The sequence below is a fragment of the Mesoplodon bidens genome, assembly GCF_964165515.1.
Source record: "Mesoplodon bidens genome assembly, chromosome: X".
NCBI lineage: Eukaryota > Metazoa > Chordata > Mammalia > Artiodactyla > Ziphiidae > Mesoplodon > Mesoplodon bidens.
In genome coordinates, this window is record NC_138163.1 from 25555596 (window position 1) to 25581358 (window position 25763).

The following is a 25763-nucleotide window of genomic DNA, read 5'->3' on the forward strand; positions in this document are numbered from 1 at the left end:
CTATAAATATCAATTAAGTCCATCTTGTGTAATGTGTCATTTAAAGTTTGTGTTTCCTTATTTATTTTGATTTTGGATGATCTGTCCATTGGTGAAAGTGGGGTGTTAAAATCCCCTACTGTGATTGTGTTACTGTTGATTTCCCCTTCTATGGCTGTTAGTATTTGTCTTATATATTGAGGTGCTCCTATGTTGGGTGCATAAATATTTACAATTGTTATATCTTCTTGGATTGATCCCTTGATCATTATGTAGTGTCCTTCTTTGTCTCTTGTAATAGTCTTTGTTTTAAAGTCTATTTTATCTGTTATGAGAATTGCTACCCCAGCTTTCTTTTGATTTCCATTTGCATGGAATATCTTTTTCCATCCCCTCACTTTCAGTCTGTATGTGTCCCTAGGTCTGAAGTGGTCTCTTGTAGACAGCATGTATAAAGGTCTCGTTTCTGTATCCATTCAGCCAGTCTGACTCTTTTGTTGGGAGCATTGAATCCATTTACATTTAAGGTAATTAATGATATGTATGTTCCTCTTACCATTTTCTTAATTGTTTTGGATTTGTTATTTTAGGCGTTTTCCTTGTCTTCTGTTTCCTGCCTAGAGAAGTTCCTTTAGCATTTGTTGTAAAGCTGGTTTGGTGGTGCTGAATTCTCTGAGCTTTTGCCTGTCTGTAAAGTTTTAAATTTTTCCGTCAAATCAGATAGAGATCCTTGTGGGTAGAGTAATCTTGTTTGTAGGTGTTTCCTTTCATCACTTTAAATATTTCCTGCCACTCCCTTCTGGTTTGCAGAATTTCTGCTGCAAGATCAGCTGTTAACCTTATGGGGATTCCCTTGTATGTTATGTGTTGTTTTTCCCTTGCTGCTTTTAATATTTTTTGTGTGTGTTTAATTTTTGATAGTTTGATTAATATGTGTCTTGGTGTGTTTCTCCTTGGATTTATCCTGTGTGGGACTCTCTGTGCTTCCTGGACTTGATTGACTGTTTCCTTTCCCATATTAGGGAAGTTTTCAACTATAATCTCTTCAAATATTTTCTCAGTCCCTTTCTTTTTCTCTTCTTCTTCTGGGACCCCTATAATTCGAATGTTGGTCCGTTTAATGTTGTCCCAGAGGTCTCTGAGACTGTCCTCAATTGTTTTCATTCTTTTTTCTTTATTCTGCCCTGTGGTAGTTATTTCCACTATTTTATCTTCCAGGTCACTTATCCGTTCTTCTGCGTCAGTTATTCTTCTATTGATTCCTTCTAGAGAATTTTTAAGTTCATTTACTTAAAAATTGTTGTTCTTCATTTTTTGTTTGCTCCTTAGTTCTTCTAGGTCCTTGTTAAATGTTTCTTGTATTTTCTCCATTCTATTTCCAGGATTTTGGATCATCTTTACTATCATTATTCTGAATTATTTTTCAGGGAGACTGCCTATTTCATCTTCATTTGTTTGGGCTGGTGGGTTTTTATATTGGTCCTTCATCTGCTATGTATTTCTGTCTTCTCATTTTGCTAAACTTACTGTGTTTGGGGTCTCCTTTTCGCAGGCTGCAGGTTCGTAGTTCCCGTTGTTTTTGGTGTGTTTCCCCAGTGGCTAAGGTTGTTTCAGTGGGTTGTGTAGGCTTCCTGGTGGAGGGGACTGGTGCCTGTGTTCTGCTGGATGAGGCTGGATCTTGTCTTTCTGGTGGGCAGGACTGAGTCCAGTGGTGTGTTTTGGGGTGTCTGTGAGCTTAGTATGATGTTAAGCAACCTCTCTGCTAATGGGTGGGGTTGTGCTTCTGTCTGGCTAGTTGTTTGGCATGGGGTGTCCAGCACTGGAGCTTACCGGTCATTGAGTGGAGCTGGGTCTTAGTGTTGAGACAGAGATCTCTGGGAGAGCCCTCACCAATTGATATTTTGTGGGGCCAGGAGGTCTCTGGTGGGCCAGTGTGCTGAACTCGGCTCTCCCACCTCAGAGGCTGAGGCCTGACACCTGGCCGGAGCACCAAGACCCTTTCTGCCTCATGGCCAGGTACGTGGGGAGTTTCTTGCTTTTTGGGAAGTCTGAGGTCTTTTGCCAACGTTCAGTAGGTGTTCTATAGGAGTTGTTCCACATGTAGATGTATTTGTGGGGAGGATGGTGATCTCCATGTCTTACTCCTCCGCCATCTTGAAGGTCCTTCCTTACTCTTGTGTGTCATAGTCCGGAGGAAGATGGTACGACAGTAGATGTCATTATGGTGTTTCAGTTACCCTCTGCTGAGCCAAGGGCAGTGAGAAAGAGGAAAATCCATAGCATTCTACCATCATCCAGTTGTGCAATCCTTAATAATTCTGTGTCTCTCTCTTCTTTTAGAGCACACCCACAGTGTCTCTGGCAAAGTCCACTGGGGTCCCCGAGAAAAATAAGATGGAGTCTAGGTGATAAGGTCTACATTCTTTCATGCTTAGTCTAGTTTCACTTGTCTATAGAAGCCAGAAGTTTTATTTTTAATTCTTCAGGGTTCTGATGAATCCATTGGGGATCAAAAACTAAATTTATACCAGTTATTTAGCAACAGTTTTCAGAAAAGCACTCCTTGGTACCACAGTCATCAGCTGGATTCTAGCAGAATAGTTATTGTATAATTAAATAAAACTGAAAAAGTCCTCTAGAGGTCCTCAAGTCTTGGTGGCCTCAGGTACAGCTCTTGAGAGGGAACGAGTTGTACTGCTCCCTGAGTACAATTCAGTGCGACCTCCATCTTCTCTGTCAAAAGCTGTCAGATTTCTGAGGGCAGACTGGTGTGTCCCTGGGTCTTCTCCTGCCACAGACTTAGTGATGGGAACTTTTCTCTTTCCACTTCTGCTTCCTCCTCTCCTTCCTCCTCTTCTTCCCCGTCCCTCCTGCTCTTCCTTCTGTTATGGGCCATATAAGTTAGAACACACAGACTCACATACACACACACACCCCTCTTATCCACTTCTTGAGAAGGAGAATGTAAAGTCATACATCTGATATTTTTTTTTGTTGTTGTTGCGATATTCGGGCCTCTCACTGTTGTGGCCTCTCCCGTTGCGGAGCACAGGCTCCGGACGCGCAGGCTCAGAGGCCATGGCTCACGGGCCCAGCTGCTCCGTGGCACGTGGGATCCTCCCAGACCGGGGCACGAACCCATGTCCCTTGCATCGGCAGGCGGACTCTCAACCACTGTGCCACCAGGGAAGCCCCTGTACATCTGATTTTTAAATTGAGAGCAGAGTAGATCTTTTAGGGCTAGTTAAGAGTAGGAGAGAGTCAGAGATACTCTTTAATGTAGTTGCACCACCACCCCCCCCATTTTCTAATCTTTTTGGCTCTTATAGCTAAAAGCTTAAACCCGTTTTGTTTTTGTAGGCATAGGATCAACCTGGAATCTACTTTCAGGGGGAAACTATAGAGAGTATACTCAGGCCAGACATCAGGTGAGCCCTGGGGTAAATTGTAGAAATTACAGAAGATTTTGTAGCCAATCCAAGAATCTGACTTCAGGAGGCTGGCTCCAGGGGTATCCTGCAGGCAGCAGCCTGGGCCTACTTGAGGACCATCTTTCCCACAGCACACAGAAGTTGACATCCAGTGATTTAGTATGGTTATGAAATCACTCTTGCCTGGCGGGTCAAAGAGTTTACATCATTCCACAAGCAATACTGCCTGAAACTTAGGTTAAAATTGGATGCCAGTTTTCTGTTTATCTTTAATAACTGGCCCTTCTTTGAAGTACAGTTTTACAGTCTTCATAATCATTATCTTTCTCCAATTATGGATGGGATGTCCACAGGGCTGTAGAACTGGGCCACACCCAATACTGGGAGCCCCAGAGTCTACCCTCTTGCCAGAAATCCATGGCATAGGGGGAAAAAGTTAAAAGAAAAACATAGGTTTTAAAGTCAGACAGGTCTGGGTTCGAGCCCCGGCTCTGCCCTTTCCTAGCCATTTGACTTTGTTTCAGTTCCTTAACCTCTGTGAGCCTCTTTCCTTATCTCTAAAATGAGGTCAATAATACCTGCACTGTATGCCTCAGAGGGTTGTTGTAGGACTCACTGGATAGAATGGAGAATGGATATAGAAGTTTTCTGTGAAGCATTAGCCTGGAATGAGGTATTGGTGTTGATGAGAAGCTTACAGTATAGGCTCACTTTCTCTGCTCAGCCATCCTCGGGGAAAGATCAAGTCTGAGTTTTTGTCACCTGAGAGTTCCTAGAACCAACAATGAATGGGGTTCCAAGGATGAAAGTAACCAGTGGAGTATCTTGACATGTCAGTTATGGGGTGCATGCGTGAATTGCATCAAATCCAAATGCTTGGCATGATTTCAGAATCTTTGGTAACATACTCTACTTGCAAAGTAATTCCTCCCTCCCTTTTTCAAAGGAGCCCAGAATAAAATATGGCACTTCAAATACCATATCTTCCTCTTCTGTTTGAGACTAGCGTGGAGTGAAACTGTGGGAGCAGGTCAAAAGGAAGTCCTTCTGTGAGTGAGAGGTAGAAGTGGGGTTGTAGGCTGCACTTCGTGATGTCCAGTCTACCAGGCTCTTACTTAGGAATACCTTGCTGGGCCCAGCAGTGTATTTTCCTCATGTATGTATAAAGCCAGTGCTTCTGGACCCTGCTTAGAGAAGAATGGTGCTAGGGTTACTAGAATGAATTGCTGGCCTGGATATGGTCAGAGGCCCTGCCTTCTTATAACACTTCAAGGTCTTATAACATTTCAGAGCACTGTTGCTTTCCTTGCCGCAGGTTCTGGCACATATATAAAGGTACCATTAGGAATCACAGTTCACGGAAAACAAAAAGGTTTTATATTCCAGGTCTATTGATAGAGACACCTTTCTGTCCAATAAATTCAGTCCAACTAACTAAATTTAAAGATAGTGGTATCCTTGACTAGGTACATGAGTCCATGAAAGGAAATTGGATTGCATTTTTTATTTAAGAGCCTAAAACTCCTGGGCAGGATACTAATTTCTCAATTGCCGCTTGGGAGGCTAGCTTCTTTAGCAAGTACAGCTGTAGAATAAGACCCAGGTCTCCCAGCATAGCCTGATGTTTCCCAAGTATAAAGCTGAAAGGACCTCTTTAATGTTAATACCCCACCTCTTTGTAAATTATGTTTTCTTTTTGTGTCCACTTCTCAAAATAAGCTCGTAATATTCACCTATGGCTCACACAGTGTGGAGGTAAAAGATGTGGAGAGAAGGGCCCAAAGGGGGTGTCTACATTTGAGAAATACTTTGTATATGAGAAGAATTTGCTTCATGGTAGATTTGTGGAAGAAAATACAGGCTTTCTGATAAGACCTGGCAGATTTCAGATGGGGGTGTTGGCAGGATACCATTGTTTGCCCCTTATCCCACACAGAGCCTTGGGAAGTCGGCTTGATAATGCCACATTGGGTGGCTTGGGAAGAAGGGTCAGACTGCAGGCTGGCTACATTCTCATTTGTTCTTAACCTTCCTACTTTTGCCTCAGTTGCAGCCCTTTCCAATAGATTGGGAGGGGCTAAAACCTTTCAAGTCTTGCTGGGTTCCAGTTAGTATTCACTGATACAAGGGGCGGTCTTTCAATGGGGAGGGAGATTTCACAGCTATGGGTTGCAAGTAGGCAAGTTACTGTGAAAGATTTTGATTTTGGTGCTGGATTTGGAACAGGTGTGTCAATCAAGAGAATGTGTCCTGTGCTCCCCAACGTGCTGATGAAGAATACTTTGATCCTGGTGAAATAGACTCTCATATTGATGTATGTTCCCAGAGTCACAAATAGATATTTATGGAAGGAAAAATCAAGGTTTTGTTCCATGAACGCTCACCTGCAGTTTAACAAAGAAACACATATGTGTCTATGGACATAATTTTATGATTTTATGAGGCTACCCTCAGTTATTTGTCGCTGCATTATGTGCTTTGGAAGTGATTGGAAGTTAACTCCACAGTACAGCCGGGCAGTCCCCTACCTAAAGTACCCTACTGGACTGCTACCAAGTAGGGCAAATTCAGAGATTGCAGATTCTTCATTTGAAGTTCATATTAGCCCAAGTCAAATAGCATTACATAAACACATCTGAAAAAATCAGTATCATACATTCCAAAACCAAATGGAATATTTTAAAGTGTCTGCAACCTTTGTTTCATTCCCATTAAGATAAACTATTCAGAAGTTGTCTGAATATCATACTATAGCTGCTGTCTTTCATAAAAGGTGATGCTACTGCTGATTCTAGATTTTTTTCTAATTCAAAACTTTATTTATATATGGATAACTTTCCAAAGCTGTACAAACCAAGTGCCATTTATGCTTTTATAAAGAGATACATAACTTAGAGAATATTTCAGGGCTATCTTCAGGAATCCAAAAGCTGGGATTACAACTCAGAGCCCATGGCCTATCAGTGGAATGGTGTGCCAGATTGGGCACGAGGATTTTCCTTCAGTTCACTTCAATTAATTTGTCTTTACTAAGGGCCTAAGTGTACAAAATCCAGTGTGAATTCCATGGAGGTACAGAAGTGACAAAGATATAACTCTTGTTTTCACAAGGTATTTCTAGTATTTTTCCTAAAGTATACAATGTACATTTTCACCTTGGCTATGTTGGCTATGTTTTTGAGAACTGAGAATTCTTTTTTCCCCCCAAAATGTAGAATGTAAGCAACTGAAAATAAAGCATTATCTTCTCAGAAGGTGATATTGCATTAGCTTTGAAGTCAGACAAATGGGTTCAAAGTCAGACAGTGAATCCACTGCCTATTTGTCTTAGGCAAGTCACTTAACTCCTCTGAGCCTCAATTTCCTCAGCTATAAAATGGGGCTGTCTGAATCTGATTATGAATTGAAAAGCCCTTTGCCTTAGTAAAATAACACACAAAGAAATGCAACATAGTGTCTGGCACAAGGGAGACATATGTTAATATTCATACTTATTTATACAGAAGTTCATTCAGGCTTTTGACCAAAAGTGAAAAAAAATAACAAATCTACAAGTAATTTAACCAAATCAATCATTTAGAATTGAGAAAACTAAGAAAGCTGTTGCCATTGTTATCGTTACTACATGAGTATAAAAAAGCTAAGCTTTAAATTATAATGCTGTACACCTGAAACTTATATCATTAAAAAAAGAGCTAACAAAATAGAAGAATCAGGAGCACTTTGTGCGCAGGAGGTCGCTCTTCTATTAGCAGACTCCTCTACACATCGCTCACACACCCCTCACTTCCTTCACCATACTTTCCTAAACTTGGCAGTTCCCATTTGTGAACTTCATAGGGATAAATATCAAGTGCCATTGAAAGGTATCAGTAGCATAAATCCTGTGTGGAGTGTCCTCTCAAATGTGTGCTTCACTATAGAGAAAAAGCATTTTCATCTTAGGAAGTCTCTGAATAGACTGTGCTCAAAGTGCCCCCTACCACAGTCTTCAACCTTCTTTTCCACAGATGGTTCTTTGCTCTAAAAGCATTATCACCATTTTTTTACTCCAGTAAGAGCTTCGTTCTGCTCTTTAAAAAGAAATTGGGGAAGAAATTGAAGTGCGTTTCAGAATTTGTTTCTACTATCATGTCTGCGAAAGTATCATATAATTATATTGCATTTCTTTTTTCAGATTGGCAAGTTATGTGCCCATTCTCAACAACGTCAGTATAGATCAGCTTATTATCCTGAAGATTTGTTTATTGACAAGAAGGTATTAAAAGTTGCTCATGTAGAACATGAAGAAACCTTATCCAGCCGAAGAAGGTAAGAGATTTTTTTTTCTTTACTTCAGCATACAATTAGCAATTGTGTTTTAAGGTCAAAAACCATTGGAGGGATGCTTCTTAAATACATGTTATTTAGTTCTTCTGAGTAGAGTGTTTGATTAATTAAATCTATCATCTGTTAATGTTAAAGAAAAAAGATATTGTTTTATATCCAAGCCATATTTAAATGTAAATTTACCATATGTAAATATCCAGTACAGCAACACAGGGTGGAATAGACTTCTCTATTCAGGATCTTTATTGATTAAACAAAACCTTTTCTGTTTATGATCTGGTCTCACAATTCCCTGGCTTGGTTTGTGGCTTTCCACAAACAGTGAGTCAGGGGTGAGTTCACCAAAGAGAAACTGGCAAGACACTCATGTGTATACACACACACTTCACACTCTACACACTCTTTAAAAAGATTTTTTTTTATTTTATATTGGAGTATAGTTGATTAACATGATGTGTTAGTTACTGGGGTACAGCAAAGTGATTCAGTTATACCCATACAGGTATCCATTCTTTTTCAAATTCTTTTCCCATTTAGGTTATTAAAGAATATTGAGCCGAGTTCCCTGTGCTTTACAGTAGGTCCTTGTTAGTTATCTATTTAAAATAAAGTAGTACACACTCTTTTAAGAATGATAAAATGAAGGATTTGGTTTCTGTTCCTTAAGACAGCAGTCAAGGGACCAAACTAAAGTTTGTTGTTTATTCTCTTCATTCCTCCTCCCCCTATCCAGATTCCCTCCTTCCCTATTCTAGTTTCATGGTTACAAATAAGGGGTGAAAATTGGATTGGGAAGCTCAACACAAATCTGGGAGAACTGATTTCCCCAAAAGGACTGCACAGGTAGCCAACCCTGCCCGTGGCTTAAGAATGCTAGACATGAGTTCTGCCTCATGATGACTTTGAGAGGATTGGGAGAGATTGGCCTAGAGATGGAAAATTAAGAGATGGAATAAGTAATAGTCTCATATTTGGGCTAAATTATTCCTTTCATGTCCATTTACCACAGGAGATTTTGAAACGGTAACTTAGGCATATATGACACAGTTTAGAGTGAGAGAGGGCAGTAAGGGCACTTGGGAGATAGTCCTCCAAAGAAGCATTTCAGGAAGTAACATTTTCTTTTGGTGACTTCCAACCTAATAAATTTCTAGTTTCCCTGTAGCAGCAGTTTTGAAGTGTGATTTGAGAACTCAGGGAGTCCCAGAAAAACCCTTTCAGAGGGTCTGTAAGATCCTCCTTTTACTAACTACATATCTATGTGAAGCTGGCTTTTATTCATACACTTCAACCAAAATAAAATATGGCAACACATTAAATGCAGAAGCCAATGGGAGAATTTAGCTAACTCCTATTAAGACAGGCAGTAAAGATATTTTGCAAAAATGCAGAAGCATTACCGCTTTTCTCACTTTTTTCATAAAAATGTAATTTATGCTAACATATAGACTTATTACTGTTAGTTTAAAATTAATAATAAATTAAAAATATTTTTCCTGAGTTTTAATTTCTAAAACAGTAGATATCAATAAATATATGTCATGTAAACAAAAGCTCTTTGGGGTCCATAATAATTTTTAAGAACCCTTTGGAAAAGAAGAAAAGAAAGAAAGAAAGAAAGAAAAGGGACTTCCCTGGAGGCCCAGTGATTAAGAATCCATGCTTCCACTGTAGGGGGCGTGGGTTCCATCCCTGGTCAGGGAACTAAGATCCTACGTGCCGAATGGTACGGCCGGGGGTGGGGGGGGACCCTTTGGGTTATGTTGGTTATCTAGTGCTATATAACAAGTTACTACAAAACATAGTTATTTAAAACAGCAAACATTTATTATCTCACAGTTTCTGTCAGGAATTTGGGAGCGGCTTAGCTGGGTGGTCCTCAGTCTCAAAGAAATTTTGGTCAAGGTGTTACCTGGAGCTGCAGTCCACTGAGTGTTGACTGAGGCTAGAGCGTCCACTTTAATGGTGGCTCATTTACACATGGAGCAAGTTAGTGCTGGTTGGTTGTTTGAAGGAGGCCTCAGTTTCTCACCGCACGGACCTTCTGAGTGTCCTCAGAGCATGGCTGCTGGCTTCTCCAGAATAAGTGAGCCAGGGAAGAGAGCAAGGAGAAAGCTGAGATGTCTTTCACGACCTAGTCTTTGAAGTGACATACTGTCACTTCTGACATATTCAATTTGCTAGAAGCAAGTCACCAGTTCTAGTCCACATTCAAGGGGAGGGAAATTAAGCTCCACCTCTTGAAAGGAGCAGTATCAAAGAGTGTGTCGACTTTTTAATTTATTTACTTATTTTTATTTATTTATTTATTTATATTTTGGCTGTGCCACACGGCATGTGGGATCTTAGTTCCCCAAACAAGGATCGAACCTGGGCCCCTTGCAGTAGAAGCACAGAGTCTTAACCAGTGGACTGCCAGGGAACTCCCTGGACATATTTAAAACCACCACAGGGGTCCTGGCACCAAAATACTCTGAGAACCATTTCCATATACCATAGGGGTTCTTTGGGAAAATTTTTGTCTTTCTGGGAAGACAAAATTAGGCCATTTCTCCAGGCCCTCTTTATCCCCTTTCTGTCCTTTGTCCATTGCTCTCCATTGCTTTCACTCTTTGCCCAAACCACCTGAGGAATTAACCTCACTTATTGACCTTTAACTAGTGGAAACCTCTTGCGTATTGCACTGAAGTGAGGAATTTATATAATATTATAGATTAATTATTTATAAAATATAAAATAAAATAGAAATTATAAGTAATGTTTGTTTTATATATTATATTTATATTACATTTATAGTATAATATTAATAAAACATTATATATATAGCATTATTATATATATATTATATATTGTTCAATTCAGCAGAAATTTGGGAAACACCTATTATGTGCCATAATGTATACTGTGCGCTGGAAATCAAGACACAGTCTCTGCTCTCCAAATCAGTCTAATGTGGAAATAGACTTAAATAGCGATCATTTCAAAACAGTTTTGTAAGTGCAAAGAGGCAGCCTACAGGGAAGGAGAGAACCTCTGCCCAGGTATAGTGGAGGCTTCATTGAGGATGTGGTATATTAATTTGTAACAGAATCACATGCAATGCTTTTTCAAAATAAACACAGTATTCCAGTCGCATTTTGAGATCACCCTGTCAACCTAGACACATTGATAAGTAAATAGGATGTTCGTTTATTAAGGTCCTGCTGCCATGGCTTCTATCTTGGGCTCTGTGGGACCTATTCCCTTTCGCCTTACCAGGGAGGGCTCTATGGATGTTGATTCCTCCAGGGAAAGAAAAAATCGGTAAATGAGTTTTTGGCTAAGCACCCAGATTTGATACTTTGTTTAGACTGGTTTTTGAATGTGTTGCTAACCCCCAAAGAAAAGAAAGGATAGTAAGAAAAATTGCAAAAGCCCGTAGACTTAAGTAAGTGGTAGTCAGGCAGGGCTCCTTTGGGTGTTGGGAACATGAGCCCACTCCATGGTATTTCTCATCTTTTTTGCACACTGAAGCAAAACTGAGATGGAGCCCTTCCTTCTGAATTCTCTGGCAGAATAAGAAAATAAAACAACAGGAGAGTGTCTGATTTCATTTAACTCTGTCAAATAGCATTGTAACCCCTCTTAGGGAGAGTGGAGAATAGGGGATTAAGATGATCTCTTGCTAAATGCACTGCCCCCTGCAATCTGATGTGGCAGGCTGTTAGAACCTCTGTACATTTCTCAGTATGTTCTGCACAGGATTTCACACTGTCCAAAAAAATATATGTACCTCCAGCATCCCTCGCACCAATGCTCCAGCTCCGTCCTCTGTGGTTAAGAATATGATAATTAGAAAGGAACTCTATTGTAGCATTCAGTCTGTGGAGGTTGTGAGCAAGCTGTCTGAATTTGATTGTGAGTTGAAAAGCCCCGTTGCCTTATTAAAATAAAAACACACAAAGAAACGCAGGATTCCTTTGGTAGCATTCAGAAGTCATCTGTTTGTTTTGTCTGCCCCCAACTGGGTAGTCTGCAACACACAACTAATCTTAGAAATAGCTTAGTTCAATTTAAAGGCGATTTGGTACTCAACTGGTGGCCTAAGTATGGGACTCAGCATTCCTTTCGGATACAAATATAGAAAATATCTGTCATCAGATTTAAAACAGTGAGTGTAGGACAAGATGCATAAGTGGTACAATCAGAATAAAAGAAATGACATTTTCACAGGCCTTTCCAACTCTAATATTTTCAGCTCCTCTCAGATGTCAGGCTTTCCCTCCTTTGCCCTATTGAATGTCTCTTTCACCACTTCCCCTATGATAATGTGTACCCTGTCATTTGCATATCGCCCATAAAGTTTGGTATTTTATGACATGAGCAATATCTTTCCCTTTTCCAAACACAAAATCTGTAGTTGAATATAATCCATTCAGCATCTACACACGAAGCTTCTGGCCCAGATGCTAACCTGTGAGAAAGTCACACAGTCCCTCCACCCTTGTGAAAGTACATCTACGTATTTCCAGCCTTCCCTGTCCTGCACTCCCCCTCCTCCCTTTCCTCTCTGACTTGGTCTAAAGGGGCAGTGGATTAGGTGACACTAGTAAATGACCTAGAAAGAAAAGAACAAAAGCTGATCTCAGCTCCCTGGTCCAGAATCAATGCTTACTCCCACTCCCTCTCAGACGGCTGCCTTCCACCCTCTGAACAAAACAAAGTATGTCCTGAGTGAATCGACGAGTTTCAGGTCTGGTGCAAGTCATTCTGCCCTAAATAGGACTCTACCTCTTTCAACTTTTGTGAACACCATCTATGCTGGTGTAAGGATTAGGCTCTGAGGACTAGGAGAAGCTCCTAACGTAGTTAGGGAGACAGACACACAAATCATTTTGATGCATTGAGGGGTGAGTGCCAAAACAGAGCTGTGTACAGAAGAGTGGCCGCGTCATAGATGGGAAGGTTAGCAGCTCTCCTGCGAAAAGGTAACTCTTGAGCTGGGCCTTGAAGGAAGAGTAGAAATTCAACAGATGGAGGAGGGAAAAGAGGGTATTCCAGGCAAAGGGAACAGTATGAGAAAAAGTGTGGGCTAGTCTCTGGAATGTAGAAAATTATAGCTTGGGGTCAGGCCATGAAAGGTTCTCTGCAGCAGAAATAAGTGTGATTCTGCATCATTCTGATGATAAATAGTTTATGGGCTTTTCTGTGTTTTTTTTTAAATAATGAGCTCATATTATTTTATATTAAGAAAAATAAGATCCTTAATGATAAAGGAGAAAAGTTCAGGATCTGCAGCTGGGGATGAAAGGCTGCTTTTTACTTGCAGTGGTTTCCAATTAGTGCTGCTTTGATGCTTGCCCAAGCAAATCATTGCAAGAAAGCAAAGGGAATCCCCTCGGCCACAACCCAAGAAGGGGACGCTTCTCTTGAGGATGGTGGGAGCCCCCCAGGGAAGATCACGGGCGCCTAGCTGCAGTATTTCAAAATGGCTCGCGCATGCAAAGGGGCCCTGTCCTTTAGTTCCACATTTAACACATTGAAGAGACTCTTTTTCCTGAGTAGACTGCTGTGAGCAAGCATTGGGTTTGTCCCAAGTGAGAGCCGTAGGGTTCACTATTTATATGTCAAATGGTATGTTTGGCATGTATGATTAGAATAAAGTGGAATTCGAATCAAAGAGCATTCCCTTCAACCAAATTGTTTCCCCATCCCAGGCAACTAATTGTCCAAACTTTTATCCTTTTTTTTTCCAGAGACAATTCAGTTGAGCAGACTGCCTTAGTTCATGGGTGGAGATTCTTTTGTTGTCTGTCATGGGTTACTAGCACAAAGAAAAGAAATCTGGGCTGAGTCATACATGGGTAATTAATATGTCACTTAATTTAGTTTCAGGTATCTTTCTTCAAAGAGATAAATAGAAATATATGCAACTCACCTCCTTTTAAAATTATAAGCAGGGAGATAGAAAGCTTTATTTAAGAAAAGGTAAAAATAAAATACACTTAATTCCCATGCCAGAACAAGTTTAGGAAGGAGTGACGAAGAAGAGAAGAAATAAGACAGGCGCAGTAAACCCAGTAGGCAGTAAACTACTCCTGTCACACTCTGCTGCTTTCAGGGCTGTGATGTCAGAGGATGTTATTACCTGTTGTCGCCCTCTTTTGAAAAGCTCATTAACTCTCCAACAGTTTAGAAAGTCTTCTACCCTGAAAAATAGGATGTCTGGCTTTCCTTTCAAAAATCAAAGTTTCTTTGGAAACCAAAATTTGTTTTCTCACAGTATTTAGAAGCTTTTGCGTGAAGGAATGGCCTGCACCATAACACTGTGTTTGGGGAGTGTTGGCCAGTTTGCTAAATGTGCTGGAGCCCTGCTCCTTGTTCTCACTGAAGTGGCTACTGCCTCATCCCACAGGTCCTGGGAATTACTTGAAAACCAGCATTTATTTCATTATTTTGATGTTCTTTTCTAATCAAATCTACCTGGGATTCTAGGTGGGTTCTAATGGGAATAATATACACTGAGAACCAAAAAGAACTCGGTGAACAAGCCTATCAAGAAGAATAGGTTTTAGAGAAATAAACATAAAACTTCACTGGAGAGGAAAGTCTAGAAAGGAAATATATCCAAATATTAAGTGTGACTTATCTGGCTGGTAGCACTATAAATAAGGTTTTTTTCCCCCTTCTACTTTTCTATATTTTATAAATTTTCAATAGTGACCATATATTTCTTTTATGAGGAGAAAAAAGCAGACTTCATTTTATAAGATGAAGGAAGAAATAGATTTTTACCACTGTTTGCAGCTCTTGCAGTGCTGAAGTTGTGGCCCTTATAAATTTCTTTTCTCACCCTTCACCCGGGCCGTTGTTTCATGTCCATCCAAACCTGGCTCTTTCCGAGCTCTCCTGATCGTCTCTTTCCACTATTCCAAGGAGTATCTCTCTCTTGTAGACAAAGCCTCTCTTTCTCTGAGACATATTTCACCTCTTCTCTACCCTTTTTTGGAGGTAAATCTCAATAACAGCTTTATTGAGATATAATCCACACGCCATACAATTCATCCATTTAAAGTATATAATTCAGCTGTTTTTATTATATTCACAGAGTTGTGCAACCATCACCACAATCAATTTTAGAACATCTTCATCACCTCAAGAAGAAATCCCATACCTTTTAGCAATCATTCCCCAACCGTCATCCCCCCAGCCCAAAGCAACCACTAATCTACTTTATGCCTCTCTAAATTTGCCTATTCTGGACATTTCACATAAATGGAATCATATAATATGTGATCCTTCATGATTGGTTTCTTTCACTTAGCATAATGTTTTCAAGGTTCACCCATGTTGTAGCATGCAGGAATACTTTTTTTAAGACAGAATAATATTCCATTGTATAGAATATGTGTTTGTTTACCTATCTGTCTTGTTCCGCCTTTTGGCTATTGTTAATAGTACTGCTATGAGCATGCGTGTACATGTACTTATTTGAGTACTTGCTTTTAATTATTTTGGCTATATACCTAGTAGTGGAATTGCTGGGTCATGTGGTAACTCTATGCTTAACTTTGTGAAGAACCACCAAACTATTTTCCACAGTGGTTGTGCTGTTTTACATTCCCACCAGCAATGTGTGGGAGTTCCAATTTCTCCCCACCCTTCCCAGCACTTGTTGTCTTTTTTATTATAGTCGTCTTGAAGTGGTATCTTACTGTGGTTTTGATTTGCCTTCCCCTGATGATTAACCTACCTTTTTAAACTCGACTTCATCTTAGCTTGGTCTTCCACATTTGATACTCAATTTCAGATTCTTAGACACAAATCCTTGTGAAGGCCACCACCACTTTCCTACCAGGCAAAGACCATCTAAACTGCTATACCAGATTAGTCCAGTGATTTACCCAGCCCAATAGCTAGCTAATTTTTGAAAAAGAATAACAGGAAAAATATTTAGGGAGAAAACATGGTTGTACTCTTTAATACCCACCTTACAAGATGAAGTATTATTTATCTTGTGCATGTAAAGTTATCTGGAACTTGAAAACAACTTAATTCTCTTGCATACATAAATTTATCTGGAATATAATATATATTTCATATATATACTATATTTATATTCTACAGGCTCATAATAATGGAAATAACTTGCCAAATGGCTAACACGGTGGAGGTATTACTCTGGGCCAGGTACTATGCTAAACACTTTACATGCATTGTCTCATTTAATCATCCCAGCAACCTATCATTTGCTTCATTTTACAGATAAAGAAACTAAGCCTCAGAGAAGTTTAGAATCTGTCTAGTAAGGTTTCACTGTTAAATAAGTGAGAGAGTAACTGGCATTTGAAACTTACGTGGGTCAGACTCCAAAAGCAGTGCTCTTAGCTCCTACTCCTAATGGGTTTTAAGGGGCTGTTCTGAGAATCCAGCCATCACTATATCATAGTTCCTAAATGAAGCTGTGTTCTAAATTCAAAATAACTAATTCAGAAGCAAGTTTTAAAAACACTCTCTCTCCCTAGGTCCATCCTGTATGTAGTATGGAGGTATTGAGTACTCTGTGAAGCAGGATGGTCTTTTATTTCCCCAAGTTACCTTGTTCAAGTTTCAGAGAGATCCCCGAGTTCTAGAATTTGATGACCTAGACATTATTCACAGTCTTTGTGGCTTTCTTAGACTTTTATTTTGACCCTACCAAGTAATATTCCTTCATACTAAAGTCGGAGGTCTTAGGTTTATCGCAGCCCTTTGGCCTTTTGACATTTAGATAGACCCTCTCTGCATCTTCTCCAGTTTGTCAATGATCTTTATGATCAGCCAAGAAAAAAACTGCAAGAGTTGGGAGGCTGGAAGAAGTTCAGAGTGTTCTGTTTGTTTGTTTGATTTAACTTCTAGGGAAGTCAAATTGGAAGGCTTTGCTATGAGATTCAATTTTTCTTGCTATGTGCTATGTTAGCGAGAGAGAGTTTGAAGGTAGGAGGAGGCCTAAGGGAAACTCTTTCATTAAAGGGAGGGCCATCACTTCCCATAGACTAATGGCTGTATTCCATTTCCTCATGGAATGAGGGGAATTACTCAGCCTTTAGTCTTTCAGTTTCCACTCTTGGGAACCATATTATTACCTTGTAAAACAGAGCATCTCCCCTATTAGCATTAACTGAACCCATCTTTTTCCTCTGTGAGAAACTATAGTGTTGACTTTTATCTTCAGAGCCCTATATTGAGCCTCTTCACTTTGGAGATTGATGGAGCTCAGCAACCAGCAGTAGGCTGTGAGGGTTTGAGCATAGCAGGAAGTAACTGCTGGGGTATCAGGAGTTATATATGTCTCAATAACCCTTCTCGAGTTGTTCTGTACATCACCCTGGCTTTACTGTGACCCGCGCCCTTGTGAAGATGTGCTGAGTGTCGTAAGCACACTCTCTCTCTCTCTTTCTCTAAATTATTAGTTGAAATGAATTGTTTTATGGTAATAAAATGGAAAATGGCATGAAATGCAAGACAAAATTTCCACCAGTCTTCCTCTTTTGGCCAGATCTGAGAACAACCCCCAGAAGGCATTTCTGGGCTTCTCTAGAGGCCTATATATCAGGTCAGTCCATTGTTAGCCAGGAGACAGTATTGCATAATTCCTCCACTGCCAGTAAATTCCCTGGTGAGAGTCTCTAAAAACTTAGTGAAGACTTAAGATAGACTTGAATATATATGAAGTACTCTTTAACTTCCTTTCTACAAGGAATATTGCTTTAGAAAATAAAGAGTATTTTATTTTGGTTTGTTTACTACTGGACATCTATTGCATAGATATTTTAATATTTCTTAATAAGCATAAATACTTCTTTCCAGTCTATAGTGTCTTATTTTGTATGTCCATGTACATCTGAAAGAAGATAATAGGCCAAAGGTTTTGCTGGGTATTTATGGGTGTGTGTTTATACATATTTGCATATATAATACGTTCGCTTGGTGTCTCTCTCTCTCTCTCTCTCTCTCTCTCTCTCTCTCTCTCACACACACACACACACACACACACACACTCACTCATAACATGAAAGCCAGAGCAAATATATAATAAAATATACTAGGACCCCTCCCACCCCCATAGGAACCACAATATATAAACAAAGAACAAAGAAACCTTCCTCCTTTAGCAAATATGAGTTTCTCTGATGATATTGTCAGGAGAATTTCACAGAGCTTATACTGCTCTGAGCACCCTGCGATTCTGATCTGCAACTATTAGCCAGAGTCTATATGGAAAGGGGCCATTACTAGGGTAATAGCATTGTAAATTACAATCAATGCACTCAGTTACACTCAGAAACCAAAAGATATGTAGTGCTCCGGTGTGCCTTGTAATCAGCACCTTTGAGAATGCGGGTAACAGCATCTGAACAAAAAATAGAAGCTGAACGTGTTAGAAAAATGGATGGTGGAATTAAATCATCCTTCTGAGAGGAACAGCACCTTATATGGCAGGCAAATGTTTTTCTATCATTTTATTGATTAAAAAAACCCTAAATTGTGACCTTGTAGCCAAGAATGTCTTTTTAAATCATTTATTGCTCTAATCAGCCTGGCAGAGCCTTTCTGTCATGCTGATAAGGAAATTAAACTTTCCTCATACTGGGTTTACTTGCATCTTATACACAGATGTTTTGTTTTTCTTTCAGGGAACTAATTCAGAAGTTAAAATCTTTCATCAGCTTCTATAGTGCTTTGCCTGGCTACATCTGCAGCCATAGCCCTGTGGCTGAAAACGACACCCTTTGCTGGAATGGACAAGAACTCGTGGAGAGGTAATCTTTTTCTAATGTTAAATATAGCAATATTTGAGGAATACTTATCATATGTTCATCTCAATGTTATGTCTTCTCTCCATTTCATGAGAAAAATTCTATAAAAAAACATACACATGAACATGAACATCTCTGACGTGGCGGATGCCATCTATAACTTATAGCCCTCATAGAACTTACAAACTTTGAAGCACATGGAGAACTATGGATTCAGGAACATTTTACAAATTGTAAAGCATAAAACAAGTCTTTTTTTGGGGGGAGAGGTGTCTTTGGCTTCTTCCATCTTCTCATTATGTGGGCCCTTATTGATTGATTGATTGATTTGAAGAAATCATATTTGTACTAATAGCTGTTATTTATTGAGAGTTAACTACATGTTAAGCACCATGCTAAGTGCTTATATGTATTAACTCTTTTTATCCTTACATCAGTCCTATGAAATAGCATTATCTCCCCCACCCTGTGCCCCGTGTTCTAGATGAAGATAGAGGAAAGAAGAAAGGGGAGGGAAGGAGGAGTACCATTTCACAGTATTTTTACTGAAATGTTTAATCATTTGAGTGTTTCTTAGTATAATCTGTGCTAACATTCGTCATCTCTGAAGAATTTGCTTATTGCTGGAAAGGAAATAATATATATTCATTTCTTCAGCAAATATTTACTGAGCATTTTCTAAGTGCCAGTCGTGTCGAAGAGAAAAGAACAGGCAAATTTTCCTGTCCTCAGTGAGCTTTCATTCTAGTGGGCTAATGGTATTCCTAACTTCCATTGCTTTGCATGTGTAAGGAATAGCTTACAATTAAAGAATTAAATCGGGAGGGTAGAATGCTTAGGAAACCATATGGAGTTGATGAACATGCTTTCAAAAATGTCTGTGCAAGGGGTAGCATGTTGTAGAGGAGAATACAGAAGAGACCTGGATGCAAGTTCTGAATCTTTCACTGACCAGTTGTTTAACCAAGGGCAAGCGACTTAATCCCTCCGAGCCTTACTTTCCCCATCTAAAAGCCGAGATGGTTGGATTAGAGCACCTCTAGCTCCGGCAGCCTGTGTGTTTCATTTCCTTATGGATTTATACATTCATCCATACCTTCAACATTTATGTTTGAGATACTATGTGTTAGGCACCAAGGTAGCAGTTAGGGATATGAGGGTGAACAAGATAGGCAAGTTAGGGCTTCCCTGGTGGCGCAGTGGTTGGGAGTACGCCTGCCGATGCTTGGGACATGGGTTCGTGCCCCGGTCCGGGAAGATCCCACATGCCGTGGAGTGGCTGGGCCCGTGAGCCATGGCTGCTGAGCCTGCGCGTCCGGAGCCTGTGCTCCACAACGGGAGAGGCCACAACAGTGAGAGGCCCGCGTACCGCAAAAAAATAATAATAATAATTTTAAAAAGATAGGCAAGTTACTTGCTTTCAGGAGCTTACATTCTAGTGGAACCCAATATCCGGACACAGGATAATTAATCATTAATTAATCATGGAATTAATTAGCAATGTAATGTCACGGACAGAGGAAGGCTTTGGAGTCAGATGAACTTGGATTTGCACCTCAGTTCTGTTACTGACTACGTGTGGCCTGGGGTGAGTCACTTCACCTAGAAAGTCTCACGGTCCTCTTCTGTAAGGAAGGGGCATCTCACAGGGTTGTTGTACCTAGTAGGTGAGGTAAAGCCCCTAGCAGACTGGCAGATACTGGAAGCTCAGTTCGTGTTACTTCTCTTCTTTCTCCCTCCCCCCCCACCCCTCCTATTCCCAATGCAAAGTAGAACACATGCCTGAAAACAGCTTGTTTCTCAACGAAGCTTTGTACTGACCTGGAACAATGAGAATGAGGTGCTAATGAGACTGAGGTTGCATGCCACCCTGGAGATAGACTTCTCTGTAGCAAATGTGAATCAGGCTGGAGGGATTAATGGCCCCATGCAGCCCACTCTAGAGAAATGGTGTATCTTTATCACCCTAAAATCTCTGTCAGGTACTGAATAGAATCATGGAAATGTACCTAACTGTTACCACATATTCATTTAAATTGTCAAAGAAGAGCAGTTGGTATTTGGCTTTATAAAAAGCAGACGCCTTAAAACAGATATAAAGGATATAATATTTAAAAAGGAAAACGCCCACAGGTCAAATATGTGGTTCTTGCATAAACTTGATGAGAGACCATCCCAATGGCTTACCCACTGGTATATTAAGATGGTGAAAAGTGAACAATCCCTGAACACTAATTTGTTTTAAGCAGCATATCTTGTAACCATGGAAATTTTGGTTTATATTTCTTTACTAAAGTAATCATTCATTTATTTACTCATTTAACAAATATTTGAGTACCTCCTGTGAATCAAGCACTAATATGTTTCCTCATTGTTGTGATTGTTTAGAGCAAATGTTGTAACCCCACTGGATATGTCTTCCAATATATCAGATGATCCAGTTTTAGTTAATTCAAAAGAATTTCTTGTCAGGCAGGCCTATTTTTTTTAATTTTAATTTTTATTTTTGGCTGTACTGGGTATTCACTGCTGCACGTGGGCTTTCTCTAGTTGCGGTGAGCAGGGGCTACTCTTTGTTGCAGTGTGCGGGCTTCTCATTGTCATGGCTTCTCTTATTGCAGAGCACGGGCTCTAGGCGCGTGGGCTTCAGTAGTTGTGGCACGTGGGCTCAGTAGTTGTGGCACGTGGGCTTCAGTAGTTGTGGCACGCAGGCTCTAGAGCGCAGGCTCAGTAGTTATGGCGCACGGGCTTAGTTGCTCCGCGGCACGTGGGATCTTCCCGGACCAGGGATGAAACCCATGTCCCCTGCATTGGCAGGTGGATTCTTAACCACTGCGCCACCAGGGAAGTCCCGAATTAGTGGGATTTTTAAAAATTGAATTTTACTCATATAAACTGCTTCACGTTCAGTATACTTTCATGAAGGATGTTGTCCTGGAACCAAGAAAGTCCTTTTCTATCAAATGGAAGAATCCAAAGCCTGCTAACTTTGAATGAGTCCAAAAGCTAACTAAATGCACTTCTGCACCATTAAAATAACTCTGTTAAACGTCTTTGTTTAATTTGCTAGCTTTTAATATCTTAAGATATTGAAAATGATAAAATAAAATAAATATTATAGTATGGAGGAAAGCCATTATTCCAAACTCTTACTTGTACTTCTGAAAAAACAATTTTTTCGGAACAACTTTTATTGTTGATATATACTCTGCAGGAATAAAAGAAGGAAGGAAGACAAAGAAGGTGGGAGGAAGGAAGGAAATCAAACGTGTTGGTAGACAGAATAAGGATAATGTAATCCAGGAAGTGACCCTTCCATGGTTGGCAACCTCGGGTTATAATTAACCTGTACTTTAATCACTGACCTAACGCAACGATGGGACTAGGGAATAGTGTCAAACTAGATTTTTACCAAATTACTCAAGAATATACATTTAATAATATGAAGTTCTGTAGCCTGAGGACACGTGTGCCCTCTGTTTGCACCATTTATGAAGATTAGCTTTGCGCTGCATGTCTCATCTATAGTTAAATCCTCTTTCCAGTGCTTTTCATTTAATTTCTCATTTAATTTAGTCTTAAGTAACAGTTGCCAATTCATATTGTCAAGTGGCTTGTGACTTTGTTGCCTTTATTGGTTGGATTTGTGTTCCTTTGAAAATATTTTACTTTTAGTCAAGAAAAGTTATGAAAATCAAGAATCTTGAAAGAGAACAAGACTTGTCAGTGGAGACACCTGATTAAAAAGAAAATATTGACGTTGAAGAAAATATTGATCATTATCCATGTCAGCTGGGTTGTCATAGCTGTTTATACCCTCCTACTATGGACGTACAGATCTTTCAACTTTTAAAGAGTCAAACAAGTCATTGTCTCTCTAAATAAGGTCATATTTCACATCCTTTCAATTTTTATCTCTTATGAGTAAAATCAGTTGAACTATGCAGGAAAAGAAAGTTTTCACAGATCTAGTCTCAGGGAGTACCACATAAGCATCATTTGTCCATCTCACCTCCCCCTCCCTCCACCACCTCCTCATCTTGGCTGGAGATAAATATTGGCTTCCAGGATTTCACAGAGAAATCTTCAAATTAGCAAGCTTGGCTTGTGTGAGGTATACTCCATCATGAGAGTCACCATGTATCATACAGGCAAAGATCTCCTACCATTGCCAAAGGCAGAAAATCCTCCTTCTTTTGCCTTTGTAGAACTACAGTGAATTTCAATTACAGAATCTCTGAGACCAAGAGAAAAATAAAGGAGCCCATAGAAGTAAGCTAACACTGGGCTTAACAGCTAAATGTAGGGTTTGCCTGTATGAAGAGTGAACAAATTAGCAAATACATTCTCAAACACCTTTTTAGAACTGTTAGGCCAAGTATCTGGATAATTGGCTGAAATTTTCACCCTTCTTCTGGATGGTTTGATACTATGTAAGTCCTGTTTTATTGTTTAATCAAGTTTATTTTAAAATAGCATAAGAGAGAAACTGAACCTATACATGTTCAAAAACCTTAGTTAGAAAAAAATACTGGGTTTTTTTTCTACATTTAACATCTGATAATGCAGGTTCCTTCAACAAAGATTGAGCACTTACTATGTACTAGGCCCTGTGGGGCATCCAGTGATAGGCAGAATGCAGTGCCTGCCCCTGCTGAGGAGTTTACAACTTAAGGAGAAGAATGAGAGGAAAAAAGTCAACCAGCCTCCTTCCTCAGCAGTCCAGGGAGAGCTCCCCTCAGAGCCGTCACAGCAGAGGCTCCTACCCATTTGTATTGGGCATGCATGCTAGTGTGTGTGTGTGTGTGTGTGTGTGTGTGTGTTTTATTAAGGTGAAATTCATATAATATAAAATTAACCATTTTAAGGTATACAATACAGTGGCATTTAGTACATTCACTATGTTGTACAATCATCACCTCTGTCTTGTTCCAAGACTTCGTCATCACCCCAGAAGAAACCTTATACCCATTAGTGATCTCTTCCCATCTCCCCTTCCTCCAGCCCCTGGCAACTAACCAATTCTGGATATTTCATATAAATGGAACCATTCACTTAGCATAATGTTTTTAAGGTTCATCCAAATTGTAGCATGTATCAGCACTTCTTTTCTTCTTGTGGCCAAATAATATTTCATTGCATGGGTTTAGCACATTTTCTTTATCCAGTCATCAGTTTTCCACCCATTTTTATATTAACCCTGAGCAACTACTGCTCTAATCAGGCTTTTCCCACCATTTCTGAATCAGCTTGGCTCACCCTTAACCTTGAGGACAGGACAGCCTTCAGGTCTCCCATCCCCATCTTACTTGACCACCACCTAAATGCTAGCCTCTCCTCCACCTGGCCTCATCTCTATATTCCTTTGCATTTTTTCTCCCCTGAGTCTTTTTTTCTCTCAGCGCTGCATGTATAGTTAGCTGGTCTCTCCTGCAGTCCGCATACCTCCTACAGGAGTTTATACTTCCCTAGTGACTTTGAGGTTTATCAGTTCCACATATACAACTACTAATACTTTGTGGCACGATGCCTCAGTTCCCTCTGTATCCAGTCCTAGCTGGTTTTGTTGCTCCTCTGCCATTTTGCTGTGCTCGATGGGCCTGGATCAAGATGTCAGCCCCAGAATATTGCTGTTATCTTCTGGCTGATAGATCTGCGTGGCCACTTTTGTTCATTATGGATCAGTATCCATTTTGTATTTTCTCAGCATGACTCTGGGACTCTCAGTGGAGTACATGGGGCACCTGGCATTAGAGAATAAACTCCCTGAGATCTGCAGGGGCACATTGCAGTGAAGGTGTGTCCTCTCCCTCCTACACAATCTTACCTTCCATTTCACCTGAGAAATGATATACGCACACACTCACTGCAAATTCTCCCTTATTTCCACTGATCAGACAAGTCTTCCAATGTTTATAGCACCTCTCCAGGATTTCTCTGCTTAATTGGAAAGGCAGAAGCAGGAATATACAAAGCAATTATTTTAATTCTCAAGGAGTTTTGTTCTTGTCTCTAAACCTTCTGGATGCTTCAGAAAAATAGCGTAACGAGACTGTTTTTCTTCTGCTGAGTTGGAGGGATAGACTGTGTCATATCAACAAGTGGGAATGAATGAGAGAACCGTTAACACCCAATTCCTGACATGTACAAAATAATGTTTTCTTAAATGAGATGAACAAAACGGCTGGGTTTTGCCCTATAATGTAGGAAAGGTGGGGGGAAATAGTCGATTCTGTTTTTATAATGCAGTTATTTTAAGAACACTGTTTTGAGGACTTGAGGTAGGGGAGGGACCAATTTCTAGCACTAGCAAGGTTTTCACTGGTTTAAAGAGCAAAATGGAAAGACCTTCAGGATCTTCAATCTGGTTATGAAGGAATTAATTGAAGAAAAGACCACTGTGTGGAGTGTATACATATTCAGACACACCTATGCACTTGCACAGCTCATTCCAATCACATCAGCACAGGCCAGTGATATGCAGCAATCGCTATATATAGCTCCCATGGTGTCATGCTAAAATAGGTTATTATTTATTATTTGAGTTTTGTTTGTTAGTTTAGGTTTACGTTGTAGCTTTTCTCCAAAAGGCTCAAGGCAGTGTACATAGAACTCTGAATATGGGATAGCCAATGAAAACACCAATAGGGAGGCAAATATAAAATAAAAAACAGAGCCAAGAGGAAGTGGGCACAGGAAAGAAAGTAAACAGCGGATCATGGAAATAATATTGAATGGTTTTGAGTCAGGTCCTAAAGTCATTTACTTCTGAACTTGTTTAGGCACAAGTCAGACTGAACTCCTGCTGTAGCCAAGGCTTATAGCTCTTCTTAGCAGCCCCTGTTGTGATGGTCGGAGGGTTAGAAACTGTGGTGCAGCCTTCAATACCCCAGCTCTTCTCATTGCTAGTTCTGTCCTGCAGGAAGCTCTGCTTATGAAAGGCTGGCAGGAGAGAGAGAGGGACAAATGTGGCTTTGGTATATATATATATATATATTTTTTTTTTTTTGACTGGGAAAGTAACTTTATTTTGTTTGGAGCACTGTCTGCCTCCAAAGCTCTTGGTCCCCTTAAGACATTTTTGGATTTCATTTCATTCAGTTTTCCTGGAAGCAGAAACATGACACTTCACTTTTTTCTGATTTGAGTGTATGTCCTAGAATGAAAATACTGAGGTATAGCTAGTATGGCAGCTTATATATTCTAACTTGCTTTAGGTAAGTCAAGATTTTTCATGGAAAAGTTT

General features: G+C 40.0%; 1 protein-coding gene across 1 annotated transcript in view; it reads left to right on the forward strand.

The window, feature by feature from the left end:
- Positions 1-25763, forward strand: part of GPC3 (glypican 3) — a 439275-nt gene that overhangs the window by 268880 nt on the left and 144632 nt on the right. Inside the window, exons 4-5 of the mRNA XM_081222401.1 lie at positions 7588-7721; positions 18395-18520. Of these exons, the coding sequence (XP_081078527.1) occupies positions 7588-7721; positions 18395-18520 (260 nt within the window). The remainder of the gene's footprint in view (positions 1-7587; positions 7722-18394; positions 18521-25763) is intronic.